Source organism: Amblyomma maculatum, chromosome 2 (genome assembly GCF_055883805.1).
Source record: "Amblyomma maculatum isolate TAMU_Amacu chromosome 2, ASM5588380v1, whole genome shotgun sequence".
Taxonomy (NCBI): Eukaryota; Metazoa; Arthropoda; class Arachnida; order Ixodida; family Ixodidae; genus Amblyomma; species Amblyomma maculatum.
In genome coordinates, this window is record NC_139345.1 from 178,022,454 (window position 1) to 178,050,010 (window position 27,557).

General features: G+C 42.4%; 1 protein-coding gene across 3 annotated transcripts in view; it reads left to right on the forward strand.

The window, feature by feature from the left end:
* Duox (dual oxidase) overlaps positions 1 to 27,557 on the forward strand; it is a 256,715-nt gene that overhangs the window by 225,718 nt on the left and 3,440 nt on the right. The window contains exons 20-30 of one of the 3 annotated variants that reach the window (XM_084595542.1): positions 620 to 662; positions 1,928 to 2,091; positions 4,851 to 5,081; positions 6,043 to 6,136; positions 8,939 to 8,988; positions 9,122 to 9,282; positions 10,130 to 10,250; positions 14,535 to 14,764; positions 16,248 to 16,430; positions 19,394 to 19,549; positions 20,725 to 20,853. In XM_084595542.1, coding sequence (XP_084451668.1) covers positions 620 to 662; positions 1,928 to 2,091; positions 4,851 to 5,081; positions 6,043 to 6,136; positions 8,939 to 8,988; positions 9,122 to 9,282; positions 10,130 to 10,250; positions 14,535 to 14,764; positions 16,248 to 16,430; positions 19,394 to 19,549; positions 20,725 to 20,853 — 1,562 coding nt within the window. Of the gene's footprint in view, positions 1 to 619; positions 663 to 1,927; positions 2,092 to 4,850; positions 5,082 to 6,042; positions 6,137 to 8,938; positions 8,989 to 9,121; positions 9,283 to 10,129; positions 10,251 to 14,534; positions 14,765 to 16,244; positions 16,431 to 19,393; positions 19,550 to 20,724; positions 20,854 to 27,557 lie in introns of all 3 variants that reach the window. The other 2 variants (XM_084595541.1, XM_084595543.1) reach the window with 2 other exon arrangements.

Below are 27,557 nucleotides of genomic sequence, written 5' to 3' on the forward strand. Positions count from 1 at the left end.
ACTATTTTTGTATTTTCCGGCCTTCTTTTGTGAACAGTACGTGAATATCAAGTGTTGGTGTCTTTATTTCTTTCACATTCTTTTACATACTATAATTATGCACGAAGATTAAGAGGGGTAAAAAAAAGCTCGCGTCGCAGCGAATGACCATTCTGCCACCAGCGAACTGTGAAAGCAACAGTTCTAATTATGGTACTATTATGACATTTAGTTGATAGTAGCTTCATCAAGCAGGAGCCAACATACTTTTACCACAATTATTGTACAGCAGACTTACTAGATTATTCTCAATTTGTTAGGGTTTACAAATGTTAGTTTCCAAAGTCCTCGAATTCGCTTTCTTTTTTACAACGACGGTAACTGATGCATAACAATTACGGCCCTTTTTTTCTCAGCCTCCTGATGTTTGCCTACCGTGTCTTGTGGTTCATATCTTTCTCTATAATTCAGTATAAAAATTAAGGTTCGGACTAAAGAGCTTAAAAGGTTTAATTACTTGACGTAGGAAACGATTGGCCGATACGAAACTAATAAAATTGCAAAGTAAAGGCATGACTTTGAATAATTTTGTATGAACCATCCATAATTTCATTGCGCTTCTTTTATTCTCTAACTGCAGGCGCCAACCAAAACTTTCTGGATACATCTTCGAATGTCGCGAGGTAAGACTACGCTTTGCTTTGGCTTTATAAAGGTGGAGAGGGTCAGCGTTACCTTTACCGTTTCCGTTTTTTTTTTCCGGAGGATTTTAATTGTTTTTCTCTATTACATAGACAGTGGACTAACCTCACGAGGACGAAGAAAGGATAAAATTACGGGAAACCTACGCAGGACGCACAAATGCAGTTAGAAAGAACATTTCGGAATAATTTACTTGAAGAGCGGGGGCAAAAGAGAACAGAGGTTATAGAAACGTTTGAAACGCTAAAAGTTGGAACGGAAGAATGCTTCGGCGTTCCATCAATTCACTGTTAAAAATAAGTAAAAAAATTTCGGTTTCCTTACGAGTATTAACAGTTCAGAGTCCTATAGTATCATAAACTCCAAATGCTGCGAATCAAGGTTAATGGTTCTACTGGAGCAGCTGCCCGGGTCGCGAGGCAAAAAAATTATTAATGCATCATATTTTACCGCCCCATGCTTTTCTTGACTTTCAGGATAACGTCTGGCACTGATTTTTATAATGCGCTTAAGACGGCCGCGATTTTCTACAAAATCTTAAAAGAGATCATACTTTTCAAACATAATGGTATGAGAGGCAGGTGCTATGCTACTGATACCGAGAAGCAGCGCCATAACACGGCATGTCACTTAGAGAAGACATGCTTCTGTGGGGCTGTTTTAAAAATTGTGACGTGCCGTAGCAGAATACCTACTCATGTGTAGCGGCTCTTTCTGCTTACATTTGCTTGTCGCTTAAGTCGTGTCATTAGATGTCTGCCAATGAAAATTAGTGGTCCATCGAGGCCTTGCAGTACGCCGTTACTGAGAAGCGAGGACGAAGCTCTGCTGCGTCCTGTTGAGAAGGCATATCGCGAAGACATGTTGCGTTTGGCAGATTGCTCAGAGGCGTCGTAGAGCAACAAAGAACTTACTGGTCACCTCGGAGAGTCCGCGAGCTTCGCTTCGTCGCTTGGCGCAATGCTGTGCTATTTTCCTCAACTCTTTCCCAAAGGCTTGTTTATGCATCAGAAAATGGCAGCGCTCGTTTTAGTTCTGATGTTCATAAGCAATCTGATATTTAAGAACCCTGGTCTTTAAGAAATTATCTGTTTTTCGTGATTTGTAACGCTGAAAAGCATGCCGCATAACTGAGGGGTATAAGAAGTGTTGACAACATAAGGTCAATTCAGTGTAAATTAAATTGTTCTCACTCAACCACTGCACCGGAGTCACAAATATGAATGCTCCTTACGTATTCCGCTAGGATGACAAGCTTCCAAATCAACCAGCCTGCTGAGGACCCACCATCTTGGACTGTGCAGAAATGGAACCAAATCACCACGTTCTTGGAGGAAAACCGGCAACATGTGTTCTACTTGTTTGTCTTTTACGTCATCACGGTGGTCTTGTTCGTGGAGAGGTTTATCTGTAAGCACGTTTCGCGTCTTCCCGAAATACGTTTACAGTATGTATTGAAATAATGCCATAGATTGTGTAATAAGTTTAGTTCCTAATGAATTTACGAAAGACCGTGATATTTGGCCTCTTACCATGCTGTGTAATATACTTCACCTTTTAATTCCCAGGCATTTAAATCATTAATAACATCAGAATTTTGTATCTAAATGCTCTTTGATTACAGTAATGCCAATAAGCTGAAAATCCCTTTAGGATATTGTCACGTAGTGGTGACAAGGTCGTAGACACCAAAAGCAGACACAGGCTTGATGGTACTGAAATTAACTCTTTATTGGGCTTACTTGCGCCCGCAAAAAAAAACTAAGCAACCCGGCGGCGGCGATAGCAACAAACGTGCTCGTCGATCTTCGAACAAAGAATGCTCGTCATACTCGTCAGCGCTCAATTTAAAGGCTGCTCAGAACAATCTAGATAATGTCGCAAACTGCTACTAGCACAACCTGGAACATAGTAGAAACATACGCAAGCGATTGGAATCTTCGAGGCAGATCTCGGCGCATCGTTCGCGACAAAGAAAATGATAACGCGTCAATCGCGACAACGAGCATGAACAAACGCTGGATACAGAATTGATACGCGTGCCAGGATCACAGTGATAGGCCCGCATGCAGGCGGCTGTTAAAACACAACAAATACAGTTTTGAAGGTTTCGCGGCAATATTTTATAGATATCCTTCTTTGAGAGTACTTTTGTAATTTATTAATGTCGAAGGACCATCAGATGTTGCAAAAAAGCATGCGTAGGCAGGAAATCAAGTACAAAATTTAAAACGTCTCTTCTCAGTGCCGCATTACGACTACATAAATTTTAGATCGTTCCGCCGTTAGGGTTAGCTTCTGTTACAGTTCGTATTTTCAGAGTTATCTTGCACCTGTGATAGCTTAGACATTGACCTCGAGTTGATAGACATGTTTAAGGCCTCTTCTTCAAGTTTGCTAGAATTTCACGCATTCATAGAGGCAGAAATAAAATAACCACAGTTTTTTTTTTTTTTTTTTGCGCTCTTTATCGTATATGCAACGCTGAGCATCACTAAGCTAAATTCGGCGGTTTCCTGCGTTTTTTATCCAGAGAAAAAAGAGAGATTGGTCGTAAAAAAAAAAGACAATATTAGGCACACACGCAAAATATGTTGAAATTTTCCTGATACAAAATAGGAGACGTGGTGCGCGCTGTGCAGTGATAAGCAGCCCTGTCTAGAGCGCGACGACGGCGCTCTGCAGCGCAAGGTAGCGCCATCTACTGTTAGGCTAGGCAGCAAAAACTGAGGGGTGGAGTTCGCTTCCTACGGCATTTGTGACGCTGTGGCGGTGGTCAAGGCGGCGCCATGCCGCCGTATCTCTAGTTTTACGAGACGGCCGTGCAAACAAGCGCAAGGGATAGCGGCTGATCGCGCGTTTCTGCAACACATCACACGACGCGGTCATATATAATGTCTTTCGGCGTATATGTGCGCGGCGTATTTCTACAAGGGACGGTGCATTTCGCGTCAATTCAGCGCGATCAGCCCTATCACATCACTTGCTTTTCAAATTCGCGATCGCTCGATATCACGTGCAATTGCTTGCATAGCTGCCTCGCGACTCACGGAAAAACGCATTGTTTTTTCGGTCTTTGTTAAGTATCACTCAGCCCGGCCCCTAGCAGCGTGAAGCACAAACACTGAGCGGAAATAAGGCCAGGAACTTATGAACAGTCCCCGCTTTATTTTGGCCGCGCATACGCATAGGGCGCCTAACTAAAACCCCGATCCTAATGCTAGACCCCTGTCGGCGCGCTCTAGATAGGCCTGCTCACTTCTGTACATGTGCTACGTAAGGTGGAGGCAAGATAACGTTAAGGATAACGGACTTGGTTTTTAATGTAAGCAAGCGTACTAGGAGCTGCAAGAAATTTGGTGGGCTCATGATGTTATCAAGTCTGAGGGATACGGTGGTCACAGCATGCAGAGATGAAGGTTGATTGGAGAGATATGGGAGCTACCTTTGTCCTGTAGTGAGCTCATTCAGTCAGTATGCTGCTGATGATGGTGATAATAATGCGGTTTGAGGTGTTTTTTCACGGGGGTAGTTGCATTCTTAAATTCTCTGAACGCAAAAGGCTGCGCTACTCCTTGTGACTATGTAAAAATTGGAACTGCTGCAATAAGCGTTCGTTTGACTTCATGGGTTTCTACTGTCACTAAGTCTCTTGACTCTCGATTACTCAATCAAGATCACTCTCAATTACTTGCTGCAAATGTGCACTCTTCAAAGGTAAACGCAACATGCATGTGATTTATAAAGTGTTTGGTAAGGAAGAATCAGCTTTGCAGGCCTAGAAATTTTGCTTGTAGCAGTGCGGTAGTCAACCTTACAATAGCGCAGCACTGGAGCATTTCGATGTTCATCGGAGTTCCCCGTTGCATGTCATCTTATTTCTTTTTGATTTCGTTTCTCTCTTGATAAAGCTTTAGATCACTAGAGGGTGCACTGACAAAGCCATCAGCAGGCTTAAGACTGCGTGCAGTAGTCAGATGTGGGACCTAGATTGCTCTATTGTTTGGGTGGCAGTGAGCGCCGTCATTAAGAGCAAAATCAAAGAAATCAAAAGTCAATTGCTGAGGGTTGCGTTGTTTTTTGTTTAAGTTTTTGGCTACATCGTATTCCGCGCGCACGACGGAAAACTCACTGCTGCGGTACCACTGTTCTCGTTTGCCCATATTCAGACTACTCGTACATGTCAGAGCACATGGACCTGAGGCACGTGATGGGTATCGGAATCGCCATCACGAGAGGCTCGGCGGCTTCGCTGTCTTTCTGCTACTCGCTGCTGCTGCTGACCATGTGTCGGAACCTCATCACCAAGATTCGCGAGCTACCACTTCAACAGTACATTCCACTGGACTCGCACGTTCAATTCCACAAGATTGTCGCGCTCACGGCGCTATTCTTCAGCTGTAAGTACTGTTACCTTCTACATGGTGATTATGGGCACATAATTAAGGAAAGACGCAAAGCGCGCTGCCTTATGGTTTTGCTTTTGTTTATCCTGTAGTATATTTGTGACTCACTTGGCAGTTTCTCAATGCCCCAAGGAAAGAACCGTCTGTCACCAAGCAAGTTCTTATCTATTCTACAATTTTTGAAAAATCCATATATATATATATCTATTCTACAATTTTTGAAAAATCCATATATATATATATATATATATATATATATATATATATATATATATATATATATATATATATAAGCTTCTTTATATTACGTTAACGACTAGGACAAAGTGAGAAAACCAGTAGCGCCGCGAAGTGGTCGGAAACGCGAGTGTTACTGTGGGGCAACAGAAATCAGCGCTTCTGAACTTCTGAGACACGTGCTCACAACAGCTTCATAACCCAGTTGAAGAAACAAAAGAACCGCGCCAAGAATATGACTAAATATACTATAGTTCTGTTGCAACGTCAGATATTTCTTTTGTGTAGTATTTTCTTGTTATTCTGTAGCAATTTTCCGGTGTCTGGCAACTGCGCAAAATTTTGATGTTATATTCGGTTGTCACTACAGGCTTGCAGTCAAAAACCGCATAGAAACTATAGACCGTATAGAAAAGTAAAAACAGTATAGAAGTTGCAACCACGTAACGTTATTATAGCTTTTTTGTTTTTAAACTGGGAATATTTAGTGTTCAGAAGACCTTCTTTTATATGTACAAAAAAAAAAAATACGCCCGGAGTATAGAATTACGCTGCAGGATAACTTCAATGGCACGTTGAAACTCGAGTACCAACGAAATCAGGTGATCAGAACCAACGTCAGCGAGGGCTTACCCCAGGTGTCTGGTATCTACAATCGAGATGCAGATGGAGGAACTGACAAAAGTGCTGATTGGTTCTTTATCTTTTTCCCTCTCAGTGGTGCACACCATTGGACACTACATAAACTTCTACCACGTGTCTACCCAGCCAGCAGAGCATCTGCGCTGCATGACCAAGGAAATGCACTTCGAGTAAGTTGCCTACGCGAGTGTGTCCCGTAGTCGATACGAGCTGAATCGCGCCGAATGATTACTCTTCAATTACTTAGGTTACTTAATTATTTATAGGACGTTGATATTTTTGTTTGAACAGAAGAAACGGAAATAGCTCTTATAGTTTGCGAATGCGGAGAAGGATAATTTTCTAGCGGAGCAAGTGAAGTTTTCTCACTCAAGCGAGCGACGAGGCGAACTGTTTCGCAAGGTTTCTAGAGAAAAGTCCGACGCCTTTGCAGAAATGTGAAAAGCACAATGCTTAATTCACGGGCCTGTTATTGTTTAACCCTGCAAGTACATGCGCGTCTTTCGAAAGTACTCTGGTCTTCTGCAAACTTTCCTTCCCCTAACAAAACAGGTCACATGAAGTTGTGATTCGCGCTGTACTTCTTTGAACTAACAGACTCTATAACGTCAAAGGGAATGCAGGGAAATATCGACACCTCCGCGATACTTAATTTAAGTTTCAGAGGTGAACGCCAGAATTTCAGCGTAACATTATAATTTCGGCGATAAATTAAGCCAATTATTCAGAAATATATAATTTTTACATAGGCCTTTGGTTACTCCTGAACCTGAAACACCCAGGATGCCGTGGGCGCGATACTTGGGTCAGCTTTCTGTGGCTATGTATCAAAGGCTGCAGAACGGGGCTTTTCTCAGAGTGTTACTACACGAATTGGTTCAAGCATATCGAACTTTTAGTTACGGTTTAGGTGTCTGTTCTGCCGCAGCGCAGAGTAAATAGTTTTTTTGCTGCTAACTACACAGAATGATGTTACTTTACAACGCTGAAAACCTGTGTGAACGTAAATGCACCGCTGATCAACAGCCAAAACGACGTACGTTGTCGAATTGCGAGAGCATACAGAAAACGACGTTGAGACAAAGCAAGCGCTGCCCGTGCACGATTTATGGGACTCCCGACAGGTGGCGCAGAAATAGGAATGCGGATGGATACCATTACATTCGAGTAATGGTATCCATCCGGAAGTCGATGCAGGCGCAGTCACTGTTCCTGAAGCTCTGGGGTTTAGAGATACCAGTGGCCGGGTGAATAAACCGGCGGTGGAAACTAGCAAAAAATGTCTGGAAGATTGGTGGCTTAAAAGCAGAGAATTGACATAATGTTAGTAATGTAGATAAAAAATTTAATAAATAGAATGATGGTTTAGTTAACCAATCTAAATCAATAATTAAGATATAGGTAGAAGAATGAGCATGATAGTTACTGTTACCACCCCGTTTCAAAGGGGATGCTCCTATATTACATCCATCCATCCATCTAGCCTGACTTATTGTGTTAACGTTATAACGCTCTGTACTAATTCTGTACTGGTTAGTATTGTAGTACAATCTTGATGGAGTAATAATGTGAAAAATTCCGTAATGGCGTAATGGTTTAATGTTACAGAGATCGGTCTTCGGGATTCCTGGGGGGATTATAATCTGCTGCGAAGTAAGATGGTTGCACTTCGGCTCTGTAGCGGTCAGTGCATAGAAACAGAGGTGGACTTGAGTATGAGTCATAGTTTGGACTCTGCATGGAGGAACGTCGCAACCGTTGGCTTCCTTTTGGCCATGCCAAACCAGAAGAGCAGACCAGCTCAAGACACAATATCTTTGCTACGAATGTGGTTAAAATCAAAGATGCGGGCGGTAGACCCATGAAATGCACACAGACAGCCCATTTTCTCAGCCTAATTCACTGAACTGGAATGCGGGCGCAGTGGACCATTCCTTTCCTTACTTGCTCATCGCAGTGTTCTCCTTGCAAGTGAGCCTGTTGCGCTCAGAGACGGCGAAAAAGTGCTGCTTACTACACATTCCTTAACAATGTTGGCTGCCATTCGTTTCTACTAGTCGAAGAGCGAATGCTCTTTTTTTGTTTCCTTTTTTAATAGGATGTCTTGATAGCCGTGCGAGACGGTGGACCCAAAAACAAATATTATTTACATCGTATTCATCGTATTCAGCAGGTGGTTTAACTTCCCAAAGCTACATATTTAACTGAAGAAGCCACAGTGCAGGACTGTGGATTAAGTTCGACCATCTGGGATTGTTTAGCGAATACTGGCAATACACTGGCACAGCACCCATGAGCTTAGCGCTTCGCCCCCATCGAAATACGAACACCGAGGCGAGGAGAACGAGCACCTATACCACTAAACCATTGCTTCAGGCAAATTTTTTAGATCAGCACACTAGAAGGATATAAAACAGTGCAAGGAACGGGATGAAACACGAAACACTAAAAGGAGTAGAGAAGGATAGGAGTCAAATTTATCTGTGCATACCTTAGCGCCTCTCAGCCGGTTGGCAAACGGTAGTCGAGCGTTTTGTAGCTTAAAGTAGAGCAAGGCCAATAGGGCACAAAACTTGAAGTGTGTTACATATGGTGTTCCAGTGTATACGAAGAAAAAGAATCATTTTACTGAAGGCAGCCACTAGTTGGATAGAGCGACAAAGAAAGTAACGGAGCAAGAAAACGCTCGCCGTGGGTCGCTACACCGATACTAAGGAGAGGCAATAAAAATATGTCGTTGTCATAGAAATGCGTTTTACTGGTAGGCGAGGATGATGATGACAAACCCATTGAAAAACGTTGTCTTAGTTGCAGGAATCGGGTATTTTTCTATGTAAACTGTCTGCAAGGTTTACGGTACTTAAAGTTTGCGCAATAAAAGACGTTGTTTATGTAGTTATCCAATACATAAGCATTAGAACTTGTTCGAGACCGAGCTTGGGTTTTAAAAAAATTTTGTTTCGAACTTGCAGCTCCGACTTCAAGTCGACGATTACCTTCTGGGTGTTCCAAACAGTCACAGGTATGTGAAAAGCTCCTCTCGTATGAGCGCATTTGTACTCCAAACTTGCTCTTTTGTTGTCACATTGTTAAATGCTGACGGAAGTCGTTGCCAGTTGGTGAAATCGCCATTCGTTTCTTCGCTACCCTCACAGGCATCACTGGCGTTCTGCTCTTCATTGTAATGTGCATCATATTTATTTTTGCACACCCGAAAATCCGGCAAAAGGCGTACAGCTACTTCTGGATGACGCACAGCCTCTACATTCTGCTCTACATTCTCTGCTTGCTTCACGGCCAAGCGAAACTCACAGGGGTAAGGCGATTTTTCTGTTAAAAAAATGGATAGCAAGCCATTTTATAGATTTCAGTGCATGAACGTTATTGCTACAAGGTATTTTTCTGCATTCATGAGCAGCTATGCAGATTCCGGAACGAGATTTTTATTCGCTTTGACTTCGCTTCCTCATAACACATTTGGCTCCCCACTACTGCATTTTCCGATTATTGAGTCCGAGTCAAAATGAAGGGGGCACTTTTGAAATGTCCATTCTTTTTACGTTTTCTTTTGACTTGTGGGTACTGATACAAATACAGAGGTAAAAGATGCTATCAGGGTGCATACCTCTAAACTTAATAGAGTGCAATCAATGCTTATGGTCTCATAACAGTAGTGCAGTAACAAAACGTCCAGATAGATACATTATCGTCTACTGATGAACGCAGAATGCAGCCAGTTTCTAGGAAGGCATGCAACGTCACCTTGCTGCTTCGATACTTTATGCGAGTGCTCCAGAGCTTACCTTGCAAGACTTTCACTGCCTTGTGGCATCAGAGCCTTCATAAAGTGAGGGCGTTTTGAGAAACTGTGCTGTTGGAATGTTGCACTATTCGTCAGTAGCCGGAACCTAGCTTGCTTGTGAAGTCATGTGCATAAATTGTGACCACATTCTTGTCACTGAAGCTTCTGTCACTCAAGCTACCGCTAATTTCATGATGCCTAGACATGCTTAGGCATTTCACAGTGCTTAGACAATCCCGCTACAAAAGCAAATTTTCAGACTGCAGAATCATAGATTTAACTACTATAGATACAAACATTCATAGATCACTAGCTATCACCTATGTGAATGCCATGAAACAGGTTTCAACTTCTTCCGCAGTCGCCTCGGTTCTGGATGTTCTTCATTGGCCCCGCAATTGTCTTCACTCTGGACAAGGTCGTCAGCTTGCAAACAAAGTACATGGAGCTTGATATCTTGCACACTGAGCTTCTGCCATCAGGTAAGCTTTCTTAGTAACCTTCAATTGCAGTGTTTCTTCCTTGACAATGACAACCACTTGATGGCACAACAAATATTTGGAGGTAACAACAGAAATGCGCATGGTCATTCGCATCGCTGACAATTTGCTTTTACCTTTTGTCACTAGATGACAACATTGTGTTTTAAATTTCTTGCATGAAACCGTGATCACAGTTATCCAAAGCTTTTGCCAAAGAGGCGTTCATTCTTATGCCTTAACGGCCATAATGCATGGAAATTAAAATAGGTTCTACTCTATATTAAAAATGACTAATTTCTGCCTGGCAGGGGCAGTGTATTACATTTCCTACGGCGCATTCTCTGACTGCAATCAACATTGCGCTCACTGATCATGGTCTGCAGCATTACAGTGCAAAAGAACGAGCACATGCTCTGTTAAAAAATAAATAACGAAGGACCTTAAGCTCAACGGGAGGCCGCCTGCAGGCACTCCGGTGTGCTTCTGAATTGAGAAATCGACGTAGACGTGCCGTTTTCACACAGAAAGCCACTTTCAAACCTAAAGTCTGGATGCAAGGCACGATATTTGTCTTGGATACGACCTATCAGGTAGATTAACTTCGGTGGCCGCAGCCCGTCGGCGCCAATTTTTCCGACATGCTTTTTTCAATTGTGAGTGCCACCACGGCGATATTTTTCCGATCGAACGAGCTGTGTACGACATTGCGTAAATGCCCCGTGAAGACATTTTCTTCAGCGTTTCTAGCAAAACCGTTGCGCAATATTTACGGCAAGGGTTTCGTGGCGGCGAAAAATATTGGATGCTTACGATCCAATGTTCTGTCCCTTTAATACCACAAAAACAGATTACTTAGGCTCCAATTATGTTAAAAGTCTATCTGCATTGCATATCTATTGCCGTTACTATGTGTCCTGTAACAGGATGGCTTAGTGATAACAAAGGAGCCCACATATACATTGCTGTTCTCGGAATATAGGATAGACGCTGCTACTGTCTGCCATTGCATATAAAACAGATTAGATACCATGCAGCCATCATGCACGCCGAAGCGACGTCAGGGACTATACACACGCATTGACAACCTCTTTCCAGCATCACATGTTTCCAGCGGTAGAATGCAAAATTATCAACAAGTTGCTGTTGAGAGGAGGCGAAACCTCCTCCCAACCTCCCAAACAACAAAACATATCCTCGGCACAGCCGACGCGGGTTCGTTTCGGATGTTCCTGACTTTCGCTCTACTTCCGTGTACAACTGGCGGGTGCCCTTCGGCAGTTCAATAGAATTCGAAAGGTAGACGTTTGCCCCGCCGACAAACATTCATTACGGATGTCCATCTCCAGGTTTTTCTAGGATGTTTGCATATATGGCGCATGCATGCTTTTTTCACTCCTGCATGAAAGTCTACTGCAAAAACAATTGAATGTATATCAAACATATTTTATTTTGACAAATGGACGTCAACACTGGACTGCATGTTTATAAAATTCTTGAATCATCATCATCCTCAGCCTGACTATATCCAATGCAGTGGGAAGACCTCTCCAGTATTCCTCCAATCAACCCGTCCAATTAGACAGTCGTATGCGATTTGCATGCCAAATTTCAGCGCGAGTAAGTAAGTGGTTCAACCTACTAAAGCATTTTCGGTTCTGGTTGAGTATTGCGAAACTCGTCCTAAAGAAAGTACTAAATAAACCGCGCTCAAAACCACAATTTGAGCTGTTTACTAGACAGAATGAAGAGAGCTTGAAAGCGCCGATTGGTGCATTCACAGTTGTTAAATTACAACGACTATGTGCCCCAGACTGTGAATTACGCACGCCGACGTGCGAAGCTGCGATTAGAACACGTGCGTACCGGGCGGGTAAGGCTGGCTTACCTTAGGCAGGCTTAGCCAAGACTATTACCGAGCCGCCAATAACTTAAATGTAGCGCATTACCGCATTATGCCGAAATAAAGAGCTTAAAATGAAATTTGTATCGCTTTACTTTGAAATATTTGTAGCAACTCTTTTATTGAAGCAATATTTTAAAATCACTCTATTGTTATTTTTTCTACACATTGAGTAGAGGCAGGCTCAAAGTAATCTAAGAATCTGATATATGCAAACAAACATGGCAGATTAAACGTCGATAAAATTATGGTAGCGTTCGAACATACATAAAATAGTACAGTTTCCTCCATGCGTTCGATGTGCTGGTTGAACGCATGTGCGATCGAAGTTTATGAATTGAGTATGTCTGTTTTGTGGACAGGGACATCAGGAACGTAGTAAATATGATCATAGCGCAGTGACCGCGTCCAAGCAGCTGCGCGAAGAAGCCGGCGCACTGCAGAACGCCGCAGAACCCCTCCTACAGCTTCCAAAATGGTTAAGCTTCTCATGAGAAAACTTGAGCATTGGTAATCGCAATGACTGCCGGTGATTTTTTTTTTTTCAGTGGTGCATTGATGCTAATTAATGAGTGCGCTCAAGTTGGAAGTTCTCTTGGTAGCTCTTTTTACTTCATCCTACTCATCTTGTGACTCGAAATGTAACTCTTTGTTGTGGCCTGGAGGGATTTTTTTCTGAAACAGTTGTTTGAATACTGATCCGTGAAAAAATGACCTCTCATAAACCCGATGGACGTCCCGGTTAGGCTGCCATTTTCGGACGGGCTTCGTTCTACCAGTTCAAGTCCCAGTTCGCATGACCGTTTCCGGGTATGTTTCGCTCTTTCAGTGGGTGTCCCAATTCGGCTTCGGACGTACGTATTTTAACTCGACGTCCGTCGGACATTGTTCGCCATGTGGAAGTATGTTCAACGGCAATTGCTGCGCACTCAAATGTTACGTCAACCACGCCGCGCCAACTCTCCTTTGACTTGACTGTGAAACAAGCTAGGCTTGGACTCGAACGCGAAAAGAAACGGCAACTGACGAGATGTAGACCAAAATGATTGCAAACATTTTTTTTCACGCATAAATGCTCTGAAACAACGAGCTTCTCTTAGGCCTACAGATGCTGAACCAAATGTTTGATGTGATTGCTTTTATTGGCAATACCATTCAAAACTGCTTGTTTAGCAAACTTAATACGCAAAACTTTAACCTTATCCTCACTGACATTCATCTACCGGTGAAACAGTGATATGAAGCCCTTCATTCCCTTCTGAACAATAATGCACGAAATAGTGGTTTACTTTTGCAGCTACGCTAGAGTAAAAGTTTATCGTTGTAGTAGAGTTGCGAAGGTTGCGAGAAATAGTATCACGAATAGGCTGGCTATTCAGAAAACAAGCGAGCAGTTATATGTGGCGCAACGTTATAGGCAACAAGTGCGAACCGCTAGATTCCACACTTCTTCATTTAACTTATGAACACATAAGAACAATATTTTTGCTCAAGTCCTTGCCTCACAATAGTACCATCTGCTCCAGTACCATAGAAAGGTGTCCCTGATACACTGAACATTGTACGATGACGGCTATATCACTTTCGAATTCCGCAGAGCAAGGAAAGATGTAGAGTCTGTAAAAGCTTCTTTTGCCTCTAGAAGATTCGGTGCGCTGGCTTTTATACATCTTTAGGTGGCTAGATGCAAAGGTGACGCTACAGGACGGAAGCTAGGCATTGCGAAAGAGTAATCGTGCGTTCTCTGTGGACGCTTCACATCGGTTTGCTAAATTAGTTCCAACAGAATTACCGTACATCACTTACCAACAGGGAGTGATTGAGCAATGGTTTGGTTTGGCTAGTGGAGTTTAACGTCCCGAACCGACTCAGGCTATGAGAGACGCCGCAGTGGAGGACACCGGAAATTTCGACTACCTAGAGTTCTTTACGTGCACTGACATCGCACAACACACGGGCGTCTTGCTTTTCTCCTCCAATGAAAAGCAGCCGCCGAGGTTGGGATTTGATCCCGCATCCTTGAAAACAGTAGTCGAGCGCCGTAACCATTGCGCCACCCCGGTGGGGAGTGATTGAGTAATATTTCAACAGTCAATCAGGCATAATATAAGTTTTCTATTTGCACCCTATACGTAAAGTGAGGCTGGTTTCACTTTTAGCCTCTTTTTTCGCATTTCACGAGTCATGCAAAAGCAGTATATCTTGGTAGTCTGCTTTTATCATGCAGATAAATAACTCATTATATTACAATATTCTTTCTACACACTCAACTGAAGCATTCGGTTTGGCTCACTGCATTCTGGTTGTATATAATTCACCTGCAACAATACTCTCTGCCAAGCCTTCTTTTCGGTTTTTCTAACGTTCTTTTTATACCCACACAGATGTCACGCGAGTGAAGTTCACGCGGCCTCCCAACTTCAAGTACCTCTCTGGTCAATGGGTGCGGCTGAGTTGCACAGGCTTCCGAGCGAACGAATACCACTCGCTCACTCTCACATCGGCGCCTCACGAGAACTACCTGTCTGTCCACGTGAAGGCTCAGGGCCCCTGGACATGGAAGCTGCGCAACTATTTCGACCCCAGCAATCTGCATGAAAGCATGCTTCCAAAGGTGCTTCTGTTTGCTCAGTCTTTACACGCAGATATTTAAGAACACAAGCTGCGGTGTTATATACCTGCGCTCATTTATTTATTTCTGCTAAGAATTCATGTGTCATCAGCTGCAAGAGCTTAGTTCCGTATTTTGTACAGACATGAACGTGTCAATCGGCATCATAAAGCCCAATTACGAGTTGCAAAAAATGTGCATTACTATCCTCAGATATACGAGCAATTAGGCAGTTCAGTAGAATGCCTGTATTCTGGCAGCATGGGCCAATGAAATTTGGAGTAAATCATCTCTGCCATAAATACGGAACACTAGACAAGTGAACAGGCACATTTATTTATGTAACAGTACCCTCTGTACTTCTTCCACGTAACTTGCGGTGGCAATAAGGGGATCCAATGAGGAACTTCGCCAACGCTTAGAATTTGTGCTTATAAACTTGACTCGGAACAAAAGAAAACACGTTAGAAAAACAGGTGCTAGTCATAGTCATGTCTAGGCATCTGTAGACACGGCCACTTCTTTATGTAAACTGGCGTTTGGCTATTGCATTATTCATTAATTTAGGAAGTCATTTTGCTGGCATTTGCATGGACATTGGTTCCAAATTTCAAAGTTGATTTATCTTCTACCAACTTCACATAAAGATAAAGTGTAAATAAGTCATCTTATGGGCTTTCAGCAGAATTCTGAACTATAAGTTTGTAAGTAATGCAATTTCAGTAGTTTAGCTGTATGTTTTATTGTAGGATCATATACGATTGTGGAGTACGCCTGCGTACATCCAGAGAGATCATAAGTTTAATGTTTTCCACAGAGACTTTTATAGCCTCACCTCCCGTGTGGCGTGTCTTTTCCATATGTCAAATAAACACGTCTTTTAGCACCAGCTCTTCAATGGTGTAACTGCAGGGGATCTAATTTCAAATCTTCTTACTTATTACCTATTATAGTGCTCTGCTGTTATTTTCAACCTGTAGTTTTATAGAGGGAAACGTGTCTGCATGCCAGTTGTGAAGTAAAAAAACTTCTGTTCTTCGCGTAATTGCCCGCTTGTCATGTTCGCATTCTGACTGTAATTTTCAGCCAGGTCGTGCTGAAAAATAGCCATATCGATACATAAGAAGTTTGAAAACAGGCCAAGGAGCAGCGCCTGAACAGAGCGATGTCTGAACCACACCATACAAATAACGATTACAAAAAAAAGCAGAGTCAAGCATGGAATATGTCAGTAATGAAATGTTTCAAAATATTGTTCTTGTGCCCTTCGCTCAATAACGAACACATTGCGATGCCAGTGCCAATTATAATATTCGAAATGATGGCCTCTTTGACGCTGCTCATGTCCATTTGTGTATGCGGTCATGTGTGCATGCGCTGACATCGCGGCACTAACGCCGATGAGCTGGCATAGTTTGAACAGAGATTTGGCGTGAATTGAACAATGAATAAAAAGAAAAGCTTGATAACTTTGACTGTGCAGCAGTATTTGCGTGCACCGCAGGTGAGGCTTGAGGGACCGTTCGGCGGCGGCAACCAAGACTGGTACAAGTTCGAGATCGCCGTCATGGTGGGCGGCGGCATTGGCGTTACTCCCTACGCGTCCATCCTAAATGACCTGGTCTTTGGAACCTCTACGAATCGCTACTCCGGCGTCGCCTGCAAGAAGGTGAGTACTTGCACACGGTATCTAGCAACCGGGAAAACCGGGAATTGTCAGGGAAATTTCATGCACAGAGAAAAATCAGGGAAATGTCAGGGAATTACCTTAAAAAATTTCCCCAAGTCATGAAAAATGGCACGATATTTTCTGCAGTGCACTTTCATTTTAAGCTGACGCACAGAAAGTATGTTATTCATGGCAGATTTGTGTGTGTGTGTGTGTGTGTGTGCGTGTGTGTGTGTGTGTGTGTGTGTGTGTGTGTGTGTGTGTGTGTGTGTGTGTGTGTGTGTGTGTGTGTGTGTGTGTGTGTGTGTGTGTGTGTGTGTGTGTGTGTGTGTGTGTGTGTGTGTGTGTGTGTGTGTGTGTGTGTGCGTGCGTGCGTGCGTGCGTGCTAAGCGCGCGGCCCCCACCGCGCTGCAAAGTGAGGCGCGATATATTACTTTGACGCCAACGCATGCATGGCTGAGCTGCCATAACAGAAGAACCAATACGCACGTGAGTTGGCTACTTAATAAAGTATGCGGAAGCGGTGCGTGAGAGTAGTACGTGACAAAAAGCAGGAATAATCCCGCCGGCAGCGGCCAGCGCGAAAGCGATCGGCGAGCCAAGCTAAATCTGAGCTACAGCTGAGGTTCGTTGTGACACGTATTCGCTATGTCGCCGCAGGTTCCGCGGTTCGTTTGCGCGATAAAATTGCCTAACACTTCCATGTCCACAATCACGAAATCGGTACCGGCATCGCATTCCGCGCTAACGCCGACGTGACACTCACGTTGGATCGCTGACTTTCCTGACAGAACGGACTTCCACCATAATGTAGTACGCGGCGGCGGCGTCAACTCAATGTACCGTGATCCGGGATGCAATCCGCGCTGTAATTTGAACCCACAGTGTCGTCATCGGGCAGCGTGGTTGATGTTCTTTGCACATCTAAGCACATCTAACAAGTCTGGCACCGGCTGTAACTTAGGTTCCGATGTCACGCTCGTGGCCGGCGTCTTTTGGTTTTTGTTTCACGGCAGTTTCTTACGGCTTCCAAAGGCTTATTACGTGCACGGTTACAATCTACTGTTTTCCGGCATGTCGATCGTAAGGGGAAAATTTTCTCTGCACAAAGCTGTGCATCGAGAAACACGATCACAAACGGAGGCGCGCATGAAGCGGCGGCCACGGCGGTGAACACAAAACAGCAAGAGAAAAAAAATGACGAGCTGATGATGCCAGCCAATGGAAGACGGGGATTGGCGCTCTTGAAAAGCGTGCCTCGTGAGAGCTTATTAGAGCCCATAAATGACATTTGGAAAACTGGCGCGCGCAGTGGGTCCGCTTGAGTGAAGCCATTTCGAGATAGCGCAAATTCCGCACAAAGAAAACAGTTTTAAATCAAGCCCAAGATGGTGGCGATAGGCCGGCTGCAACGCCCGCGACGCATGCGGGAATGTTGAACAAAGTTTTTCTTTTCGGGGCATTTTCTGGCTGCCGTGACATTTTGAAAGCCGATTCATCGCATTTCCTGACCGAATTTAGCGTCAATAATTTGAATTCAAGTGCTCGAAAGGATAAACGTTCCGAAAATGTGTTTTTCTTGAGATCAAGTTTTGACCATTTCGACCGTTCTAAGACTCGCATCTCCACTTAATTAACTCTACGGCTGATATCTTTATGAATTTTCGCTACTGCAAATAATCAACTAATTTTATTTTCCAGCTGATTGCGCATTTATCAAAAATCAGAAAGTTTGCAACTTAGATGCAGTTTCCTTTAATAGCCGCGGGCGTCGCCACTGATATACACCTAGGCACGACCGGTCTCGAGGGTATATATACACTCAAATTTTGACCTATCAAAACCAGCTTTTCTTTTTATACATTGGTTCTGTAGGAAATTTCGCAACTGGTAGTATTAAAGAGGTCGTGCTAAGGCTGGCATAAGTGCGTTTTTAATTTTCAGTAAACTTGCGATGTTTTGCCCGCCATTAACACTAATAACAGCCTTTCACTATTGTAAATTGAGCAATATGATTAATAAATAGCTTTTTGTTAGGAATTATTCATCGATGCTCATTATAATCAGCAGCTACAATTTTGAGCCTCTTCACTCGTCAGGGAATTTGACCTGAAATAATTAGAGAAAACCTGGAAAAGTCAGGGATTTTGAAAATAATGGTTTGCTAGACACCCTGATTGCACTAGTGTCCTTGAAAAAAGGGTGTGCATAAAACTTCGGCGCAGGCCAATATTTGTTGTGCAGATAAAAATAGGTGCGGTCTTCAATAATATGTCAGGATTTAGCGCGGTGGCAGTCTGCTACAGTTTTTACAACAGTAACATGGCACTAAAGAGCATATAAGGGAACATCAAATGCTATTCCAATGATTAAGCAAATGGATGCAAAGAAACCAAGTCATTTACCTTATGCGCAACTTGCTCGCACCAATAAAATGTTTAGATATGACTGGCCGCCTGCCATGCACAGATATATAGAAGTTTATGGTAGCATTAAAGGGTGGCATTCCATCATTTATTTTTAATACGACTGTTGTGGCAGTTTTTGCACAAGTTGCTACCACCTCTAAACAAAGTATATGATAGCCTTTTGTTTTTCAGGGAACTTGCATCCTACGCTGCCGCAGACAGAAAATATTGGTGTCTCAAGTGCCACTTACTTAACCGCAAGTATAACACACTTAGGGAGACTTGTTAGCCACTAATTATAAGCCCAGTAACTGATGTGGAATGCAAAAGCTGCTGGAAATCTCAGGCTTAGTTCGAGTGTTAAAGGAGTGCTAAGTGAGAAGATTTCATGTTCAGTGTTTTGCAGTCACAGACGTATCGATGTACCCATTTCTTAGTGTTTTGTCTAATATGCATGGTTACATACAGAGTCACTGATTACACGAATACCAATTTTATAAGAAAAAAACATGCACTTTTTAAACAATTTACAAGTTCTTTCCTGTCCATTTGCAGGTATACTTTATGTGGATATGCCCCTCGCACCGACATTTCGAATGGTTCATCGATGTTCTTAGAGACGTGGAAAGAAAGGACGTGACAAATGTCTTGGAGATACACATCTTTATAACACAGTTTTTCCACAAGTTCGATCTTAGGACTACAATGCTGGTAAGTTTGACCTAGTATGAATGTAAGAATATCGTACTCTGAATCACACTGAACTAGAATATTGACTGTGCGGTCTAAATTTGTGCATGTACAGATGTAATTAGTTTATCACGAACCACTAAAGAATGCAGAATGTTTGGGCACTTAAACAGTACAATAGAGAGCAGTCAGTCACCTTCTGAGCAAGCACTTCCAGACAGGTCGGCAGCCATTTGTAAATTTGCAGAATGTCTGTGGCTGTGTCACTGATTCCCTGCATTAACATCACAATGTCATCATTGAAAGAAGGTTATTCATTTTTCTGGCACTATATGTCAATGACTCAGCACCTCTATGCACCCTCCAGCAAGGAATCTGCAACCTTTAAGGGGTTGAAGTGTAGTTGTATGCCAATAATCAATGTAATGAAATTGAAATTGTGTGCATTTCAATGTAATTAGATGATCACATATTCTTACTGATGTGCAGTAAATTGATGGCAAAATTTATAGCAATTTCATGTCAGGATGTTGCATATAGTCATTTAAGCTGTTTGTTATTATTGCTATAAGCTTAATATTTTCAATTTGTGGCTGGGCATTATGTTCTTATTGTCTTTGGGGGCGTATACTTGGTGTCTCCTATGGGAAATATGTTTGAAAGTATGCTTTTTGTAATGCTAGCAGTTTAGTGTGCATTTGTTAGATGTCTGTGGCAGCACTTTTCGAAGTTGCTGCCTTACACAGGGGCACCACAGCATGGCACTATTTGGATAAATATAAGGCTAGAGCTATCCCCAAGAATTCTTCGTCCCAGAACATTCCTTGATTTGATAGATTTCAGGGCAGCAGCAAAGTGTTTACAAAATTGGTTTAAGCACTCATTCATTCTAGTCTTGCACTATTCATTGTTACTTGTCCTCTATTCTTGATTCTGGCAAACATTTTTGAACATGGCTATCTTGAAGAGCTGTGACCTGCGGCCATCTACTGGCGGAGCTGTTTTAAAAGACAATGCTCAGCATGCGAAATACCTAAGCCTCTAGTTGTGTAGGACTTAATGTCAACAAAGTGGAGCAAGCTGCTTATACTTTCTCTTGTTCTCTACTTATCTGAGAATATTGATTCTCGTGTATATGGACAGACCATTGATGCACAAAAATTTTGATGTAATACCCATCCTTTTTTATTTTACAGTATATCTGTGAAAACCACTTCCAAAGGGTTTCCAACAGAAGTATGTTCACAGGCCTTAAGGCAATAAATCACTTTGGCAGACCTGACATGTCTGCCTTCCTGAAGTTCGTACAACAGCAGCACTCTTACGTAAGTTGTTTTAGACATCTAGTTAGTTGTCCTCATAAAAAACTCTGAGTGATAGATCTTTTTGTTGTCACTGTGATGCATAATACATGCCAAGGAAGCTAACAGCCAGTGACACAATGAAATAATAGGGTAATTCTGGCTGTTGATATATGTGAAATAAATATGCAATCATGAAGGTGGTTAGAAAGTAAAAAAAAAACTCGCGCCAACCGTGAGGTTCTAACCCACGACATCTGCATTTCCCATCCAGTGCTTTTATCAACTTCAATATTGTGATCTCTATGTAATCGACCATTTTCGTTGTGGTTTATGTTGTGTGTAACTTATGCTTGAGAGTGGCACATTTTCAGCTTATGACGAGAAACGTCCTACGTTACCGCATTTGTCGTGCAGAACATGATCTATCAAGGGGGGCTGGGGGAGGATGAGAACTGTGCGATAATGCTCTTACACTGTCTATGACATCATGGCCACCAGTTCTGAGGCCTCTGTTAGGCTAATAAGCAACAATTGTAAGGAAAACGCCAGGAGAACATGTGCTAGCTGTGAGCAGCCCTAGTAGGGCATTACAAGAGCTCAACTTCCATTTCGTTTCGAGACTAATGGCTCTCCCTTGATAATGCTTCTGAATGCGTATTTTAGATTGTGTGCCACAGAAGCAACGCAGAATAAATATTATTCCTCAGCAGGACACCCCCATGAAAAGAGAGTATGAATGATAGGTAATAAATGATGTTCCTTGGCTATCTATCGTCATGCAGATTGAGTTGCAGTTATATGCACTGCCTTCATATTCTTAACTCATTGGCAGTTCATGCTCTCTTAGCTGCACATGAATCTGGTAGCTTATTTTCGTCGCTCCATTTCAGCTTTCCTTGTCCATCACTGTACTTGTATGAAGTATGTATTTCTTTCTTCTAGCTTTTTTTAGATGCTTTCGTAAGATTTATCTATTTATTTATTTTTAATACCCTCAAGCGCCGAGGCATTACAGAGGGGAGTGGGCAAGCAAACAATGCAAGAAAATGATTTTTTTTAAGGCGGCCCAACAACGTAGTTAAAATGTAGCAACATACAGTATTCCAAGCAGTCAAAGAAATACCGAAAAAAAGTACAGAAACAACAACTCTAACAAATGCAACGCAAGAAACTAAACAAACATAGCAGAAAAATCATCATCATCATCAGCCTGATTATACCCACTGCAGGGCGAAGGCCTCTCCCATATTTCTCCACTTAACTTTAAAATATTAAAAAAAAAGAAAATAGCAAAGCACGAAGAACTAACTGTTTGCATTAAATAAAAGCGTCCTCATCAGAGACTGACGATAGGCAGCATAATCCCGTATACAAGCCATGGCAGCGGGAAGGTGGTTCCACTCCTTCGATGAGCAAGGAATGAAAAAATGCATAAAAGTGTCAGTACGGCAAAACATAGATCCAGTCTTATTTGACGGCGGACACGAGAAGAGCGATAGGGGGGTGTAGTGATAAAACGAGTTTGCAGCAACTGGTGATAAATTTTATAAAAAAAAGCAGGCGTAAAACTTTTCTGCGCTGTACGAGAGATGGTAAGAAAAGATTAGATTTCATAGCTGTGACACTCGCGGTCCGATTAAAATTGGAAAGTATAAAACGAACTGCATTATTTTGAACAAGTTCTAGTGAAGCGCAAAGCGAGACGTGATGAGGGCCCCAAAGGGGGGTGGCATATTCTAATTTAGGAAGAACAAGTTGTTTATAAAGGAGTAATTTTAGAGAGACAGGGGCTTTAATGAAGTTACGACGTAGATACCATAGCAGGCGGTTAGCGCTGCTAATAATTAGTTCGATATGCGGTTTCTTTCTAAGTGACGAACATATGAGTACACCCAGGTACTGATATGATGTTAAAGATGCAATCGGTATATTATCCAAAGCGTAAGTGGAGGTAGTAGTATTTTGTCTGTAAACTCTAATTAAAGCGCACTTGCGAGGGTTTGGTTGCATTTGCCATTTTTTACACCAAAAAAAAAATGTTATGAAAATCAGTCTGAAGGTAGTGTTTGTTTCTTCTGTACTAGGCCCACTTCTTTTTTTGATATACAACAATGACTTGCCTAATTGCGTTTCTTCTAACATACTTATACGCGGATGACTGTGATATCACGAAATTCGCACTGAAGACGACAAACACTACCTTCAGACTGATTTTCATAATGGCTACGATTCCCCTTTACTGAAGTAACATCAGTTGTTCCCCAAGGTTCTGTACTAGGCCCACTTCTTTTTTTGATATACAACAATGCTTCAATGCTTCAACAACAGTTCAAAGCTTTTTTTAGATGCTTTCGTAAGATTTATCTATTTATTTATTTTTAATACCCTCAAGCGCCAAGGCATTACAGAGGGGAGTGGGCAAGCAAACAATGCAAGAAAATGTTTTTTTTTAAGGCGGCCCAACAACGTAGTTAAAATGTAGCAACATACAGTATTCCAAGCAGTCAAAGAAATACCGAAAAAAAGTACAGAAACAACAACTCTAACAAATGCAACGCAAGAAACTAAACAAACATAGCAGAAAAATCATCATCATCATCAGCCTGATTATACCCACTGCAGGGCGAAGGCCTCTCCCATATTTCTCCACTTAACTTTAAAATATTAAAAAAAAAAAGAAAATAGCAAAGCACGAAGAACTAACTGTTTGCATTAAATAAAAGCGTCCTCATCAGAGACTGACGATAGGCAGCATAATCCCGTATACAAGCCATGGCAGCGGGAAGGTGGTTCCACTCCTTCGATGAGCAAGGAATGAAAAAATGCATAAAAGTGTCAGTACGGCAAAACATAGATCCAGTCTTATGATAGTTTGCAGCAGTCTTAGTCTTAGTGATAAAACGAGTTTGCAGCAACTGGTGATAAATTTTATAAAAAAAAGCAGGCGTAAAACTTTTCTGCGCTGTACGAGAGATGGTAAGAAAAGATTAGATTTCATAGCTGTGACACTCGCGGTCCGATTAAAATTGGAAAGTATAAAACGAACTGCATTATTTTGAACAAGTTCTAGTGAAGCGCAAAGCGAGACGTGATGAGGGCCCCAAAGTGGGGTGGCATATTCTAATTTAGGAAGAACAAGTTGTTTATAAAGGAGTAATTTTAGAGAGACAGAGGTTTTAATGAAGTTACGACGTAGATACCATAGCAGGCGGTTAGCGCTGCTAATAATTAGTTCGATATGCGGTTTCTTTCTAAGTGACGAACATATGAGTACACCCAGGTACTGATATGATGTTAAAGATGCAATCGGTATATTATCCAAAGCGTAAGCGGAGGTAGTAGTATTTTGTCTGTAAACTCTAATTAAAGCGCACTTGCGAGGGTTTGGTTGCATTTGCCATTTTTTACACCAAAAAAAAAATGTTATGAAAATCAGTCTGAAGGTAGTGTTTGTAGTCTTCAGTGCGAATTTCGTGATATCACAGTCATCCGCGTATAAGTATGTTAGAAGAAACGCAATTAGGCAAGTCATTGTTGTATATCAAAAAAAGAAGTGGGCCTAGTACAGAACCTTGGGGAACAACTGATGTTACTTCAGTAAAGGGGAATCGTAGCCATTAAGCGTTGCATATTGTGAACGATTAGCAAGAAAACATTCAAGCCAGGCTAAAACATTATGATCTATGTTTGGAGCAGAAAGCTGAAGCACGAGTAGTTTGTGGTACACCTTATCAAGTGCATTTGCAAAATCTAGAAATATGCAGTCAGCCTGTGAAATTTTATTGAGAAAAATATGCAGGGAATATGGGAAAAGGAGTTGCGTTTCGCAAGAATAAGTTCGCCGGAAACCATGCTGGGCAGAAGCAAAAAATGAGTTTGATTCCAGGAAGTTGAATATGTTACAATACGAAACATGTTCCATTAGTTTGCAGGGAATGCTTGTTATTGAAATGGGTCTGTAGTTCAAAGGTGAATATCTGTTACCTGATTTGTGTAAGGGAACCACCTTCCCTATTTTCCAGTCTGAGGGCAGCGTTTTATTCTACAATGACTGCTGAAAAAGTTATGCTAAGTAAAGGGATGAGTATACCTTAGTTTGTTTCAAGAACTATGAATTAATACCGTCGACGGCATACGATGAAGAAATTGTTAATGAATCTAATATTTTCCCAATGCCACCAGGATCAATTATAACAGGAAACATGCATCAAAAGTTATTGCGTGGCACAGTGCATGTCGTGTTCATATTAGACAAGGTAAAGCTGAGTGAAAATACTTTGTTAAGCACAACGGGGCATTTTGCTGGGTGGAGAGGCTCACCAGAGTCGTCCTGAAGTGAAATCGCATTATTTTTATTAGCGTTGACAACACTCCAGAACTTCTTTGGGTTACTTGATAGCATATTTGGCAAGCTCGTATTAAAAAAACAATTTTTTTTTGTGTCTTGTACAGCTTTCGTGTAATCGGCTTCAGCTGCAAAATAGGCTTCCCAGCGGTCACTTCGGTTGCTTGCCTTTTCGGAACGTGCATTTCTTTTTATTCGAGAGACGTTTGAGTGTTTGGTTAAACCATGGAGTTTTAGTATTAGATGAGATGCGTCGAACAGGCAGTGTGCCTTGGTGAGTTCCTGTTGAATAATTCCCAGTTATCCTGTACGCCACGTAGTTCGAAGCCTTCCAGATATGTGTCTAAATACCTGCCTAGATTTTTGTTGATGACTTTGAAGTCGGCTTTACTGTAGTCACGGTTGCCTTTCTGGCGCGAAACGGCTTGCGGGGATGAAACTGTTAGCTCGAAGTGCAGCATGGAGCGATCTATACCTGGAAGACATATAATGGGTGATAAAAGTTCCGGATGGGTCGTTAGGATTAAATCTAGCGTGTTAGCCGAATTTGCTGTTTGTCTGGTCGGTTTAGTGACAAGTTGAGATAAATGAAAGCACGCGCACAGATCTAAAAATTGTTGACAACGTTATGAAGCTGGTTTTACAAGAGGAGTAGGGCCAGACCATGTAATATTAGGGAGATTGAAGTCACTTACTAGGACAACCTGATGCGATGGAAACGACAAACAATGTTATTCAGGGCGTCAAGCAAACTGTCAAAAAAGCAGCTGTATAATTTGGAGGGTGGTAGCTCATACCATTTCCAGTTCGGAAACATGCGATATCAGGAAAGAGCGGATGCTTTGTGACATCGCAATCAGCGTTCTACCACCGTATCTGCCTTCTCTATCGGAACGGTAGATATCGTATGTTTTGGGACCATAACAATTTTCGCTGCTTTAAATTCTTGCTTTCAACCAGGTCTCTGTTAGAACGATAAGGTCTGCGTCAGCGGAGCATTAAGTCAGCCGCGATTGTTCAGTACAGTTCTCATGTTAGTAAACAGCACCAGAACGTGGTTTTCCCTAACAGTTAACTTTAATTGTTAGGACGAAGAATGCTGACAGCTCGCACCAGACGTCGTCGCCTGGTTTGCATGCGATCGGGTATTCGAAGCTGGTCCACTGTTTTTGTTAGCATATGTTGTGTCTGGGTGGAGCGACATTCTTTGTTTCGATTCCTGCACACCGTCACTTCAGCTGTCATAGACGTAAATTTATTTATTATTCACGTGCAGTTTATCACAGCGGATGTGAAAAATAGGCGATTCTGGTAACGATTTCGCAAATTCTATCAACTTCTTCTGCGTATGCCTTGTTGCCGGCGAGAGGTATTCAACGACCGATGTATCCTGTTCCTTTAGCTTTGATCTTTTGCAGAAGCACACTCTCTTTCACCATAAATTGAGAAAACCTGTCTATTAAAGGTGTGCATTTGTTCTCTTGGTAGCGTCCACTGGGACGATGAGCGTGCTCTATTGCATTAGGGGTATTTCTAAGTCTGTGTACTGAGTAAGTAAGCCAACAAGCTTTTCCTCAGTTTGTTCCCCTGGTTCATAGCTGTCTTCAACGCCATGGAACACAAGATCATTGCGACGAGCCCGGTCTTCCAGTTCATCGAGACGGGAGCGCAGGCTGTCGCTTTGCTGAACAACGACGCTAATTGTTTCTTGAGCAGTTTGTAAATGGTGTCCAAATTCATCAAGATCACCTGTCCTAGCCTTCACATTTGACAGCCGACCATTTAAGGGATCAATTTTCGATTCAAGGAATTGCTGAGAGCCCTTAATGTCATTAACAATGCCCAACAAATTAGCTTGACCATCTGTTCGGATTTTTAGGCGCTCCAATATTTCATCAAGCCGAGCAGAGTCTGCTTCAGCAGTGTTGTCTTTGTTCGGGCCAGGATTGCTTTCAATGTCACCAGGACATTACAGTAATTCGCTAATCACGTCAATGCAGTCTTCATAAATATCCCACAAAGTGCATGGGCTAAGGAGCAGCAGTAAGCACCAGTTACTAGTGCATTTTGCAAACGGCGAGACGGAGTTACAGACCTGAACAAAGCCGAAGCATGAAACGTCAGCCATGTCAGCGCGAACGCCGCTCCTAAGCCCACTCAAGCTTGGCCAGATGCCGTGGCTTCTTATATCCCGCGCTGGTGATGCACTCATCGATGTGGCTAATGTGGCAGTGCTGACAACAACGCTCTAAGGGAAACCAGTGACGCTCGGGTGATAAGGCCAGGAAGCATTATCCGATCCAGGAAGAACAGACGGGGAGTTACTTTCCATACCATGACACAGATAGGGCCAAGCAGGCAAGTCACCTGAACAAAGCAG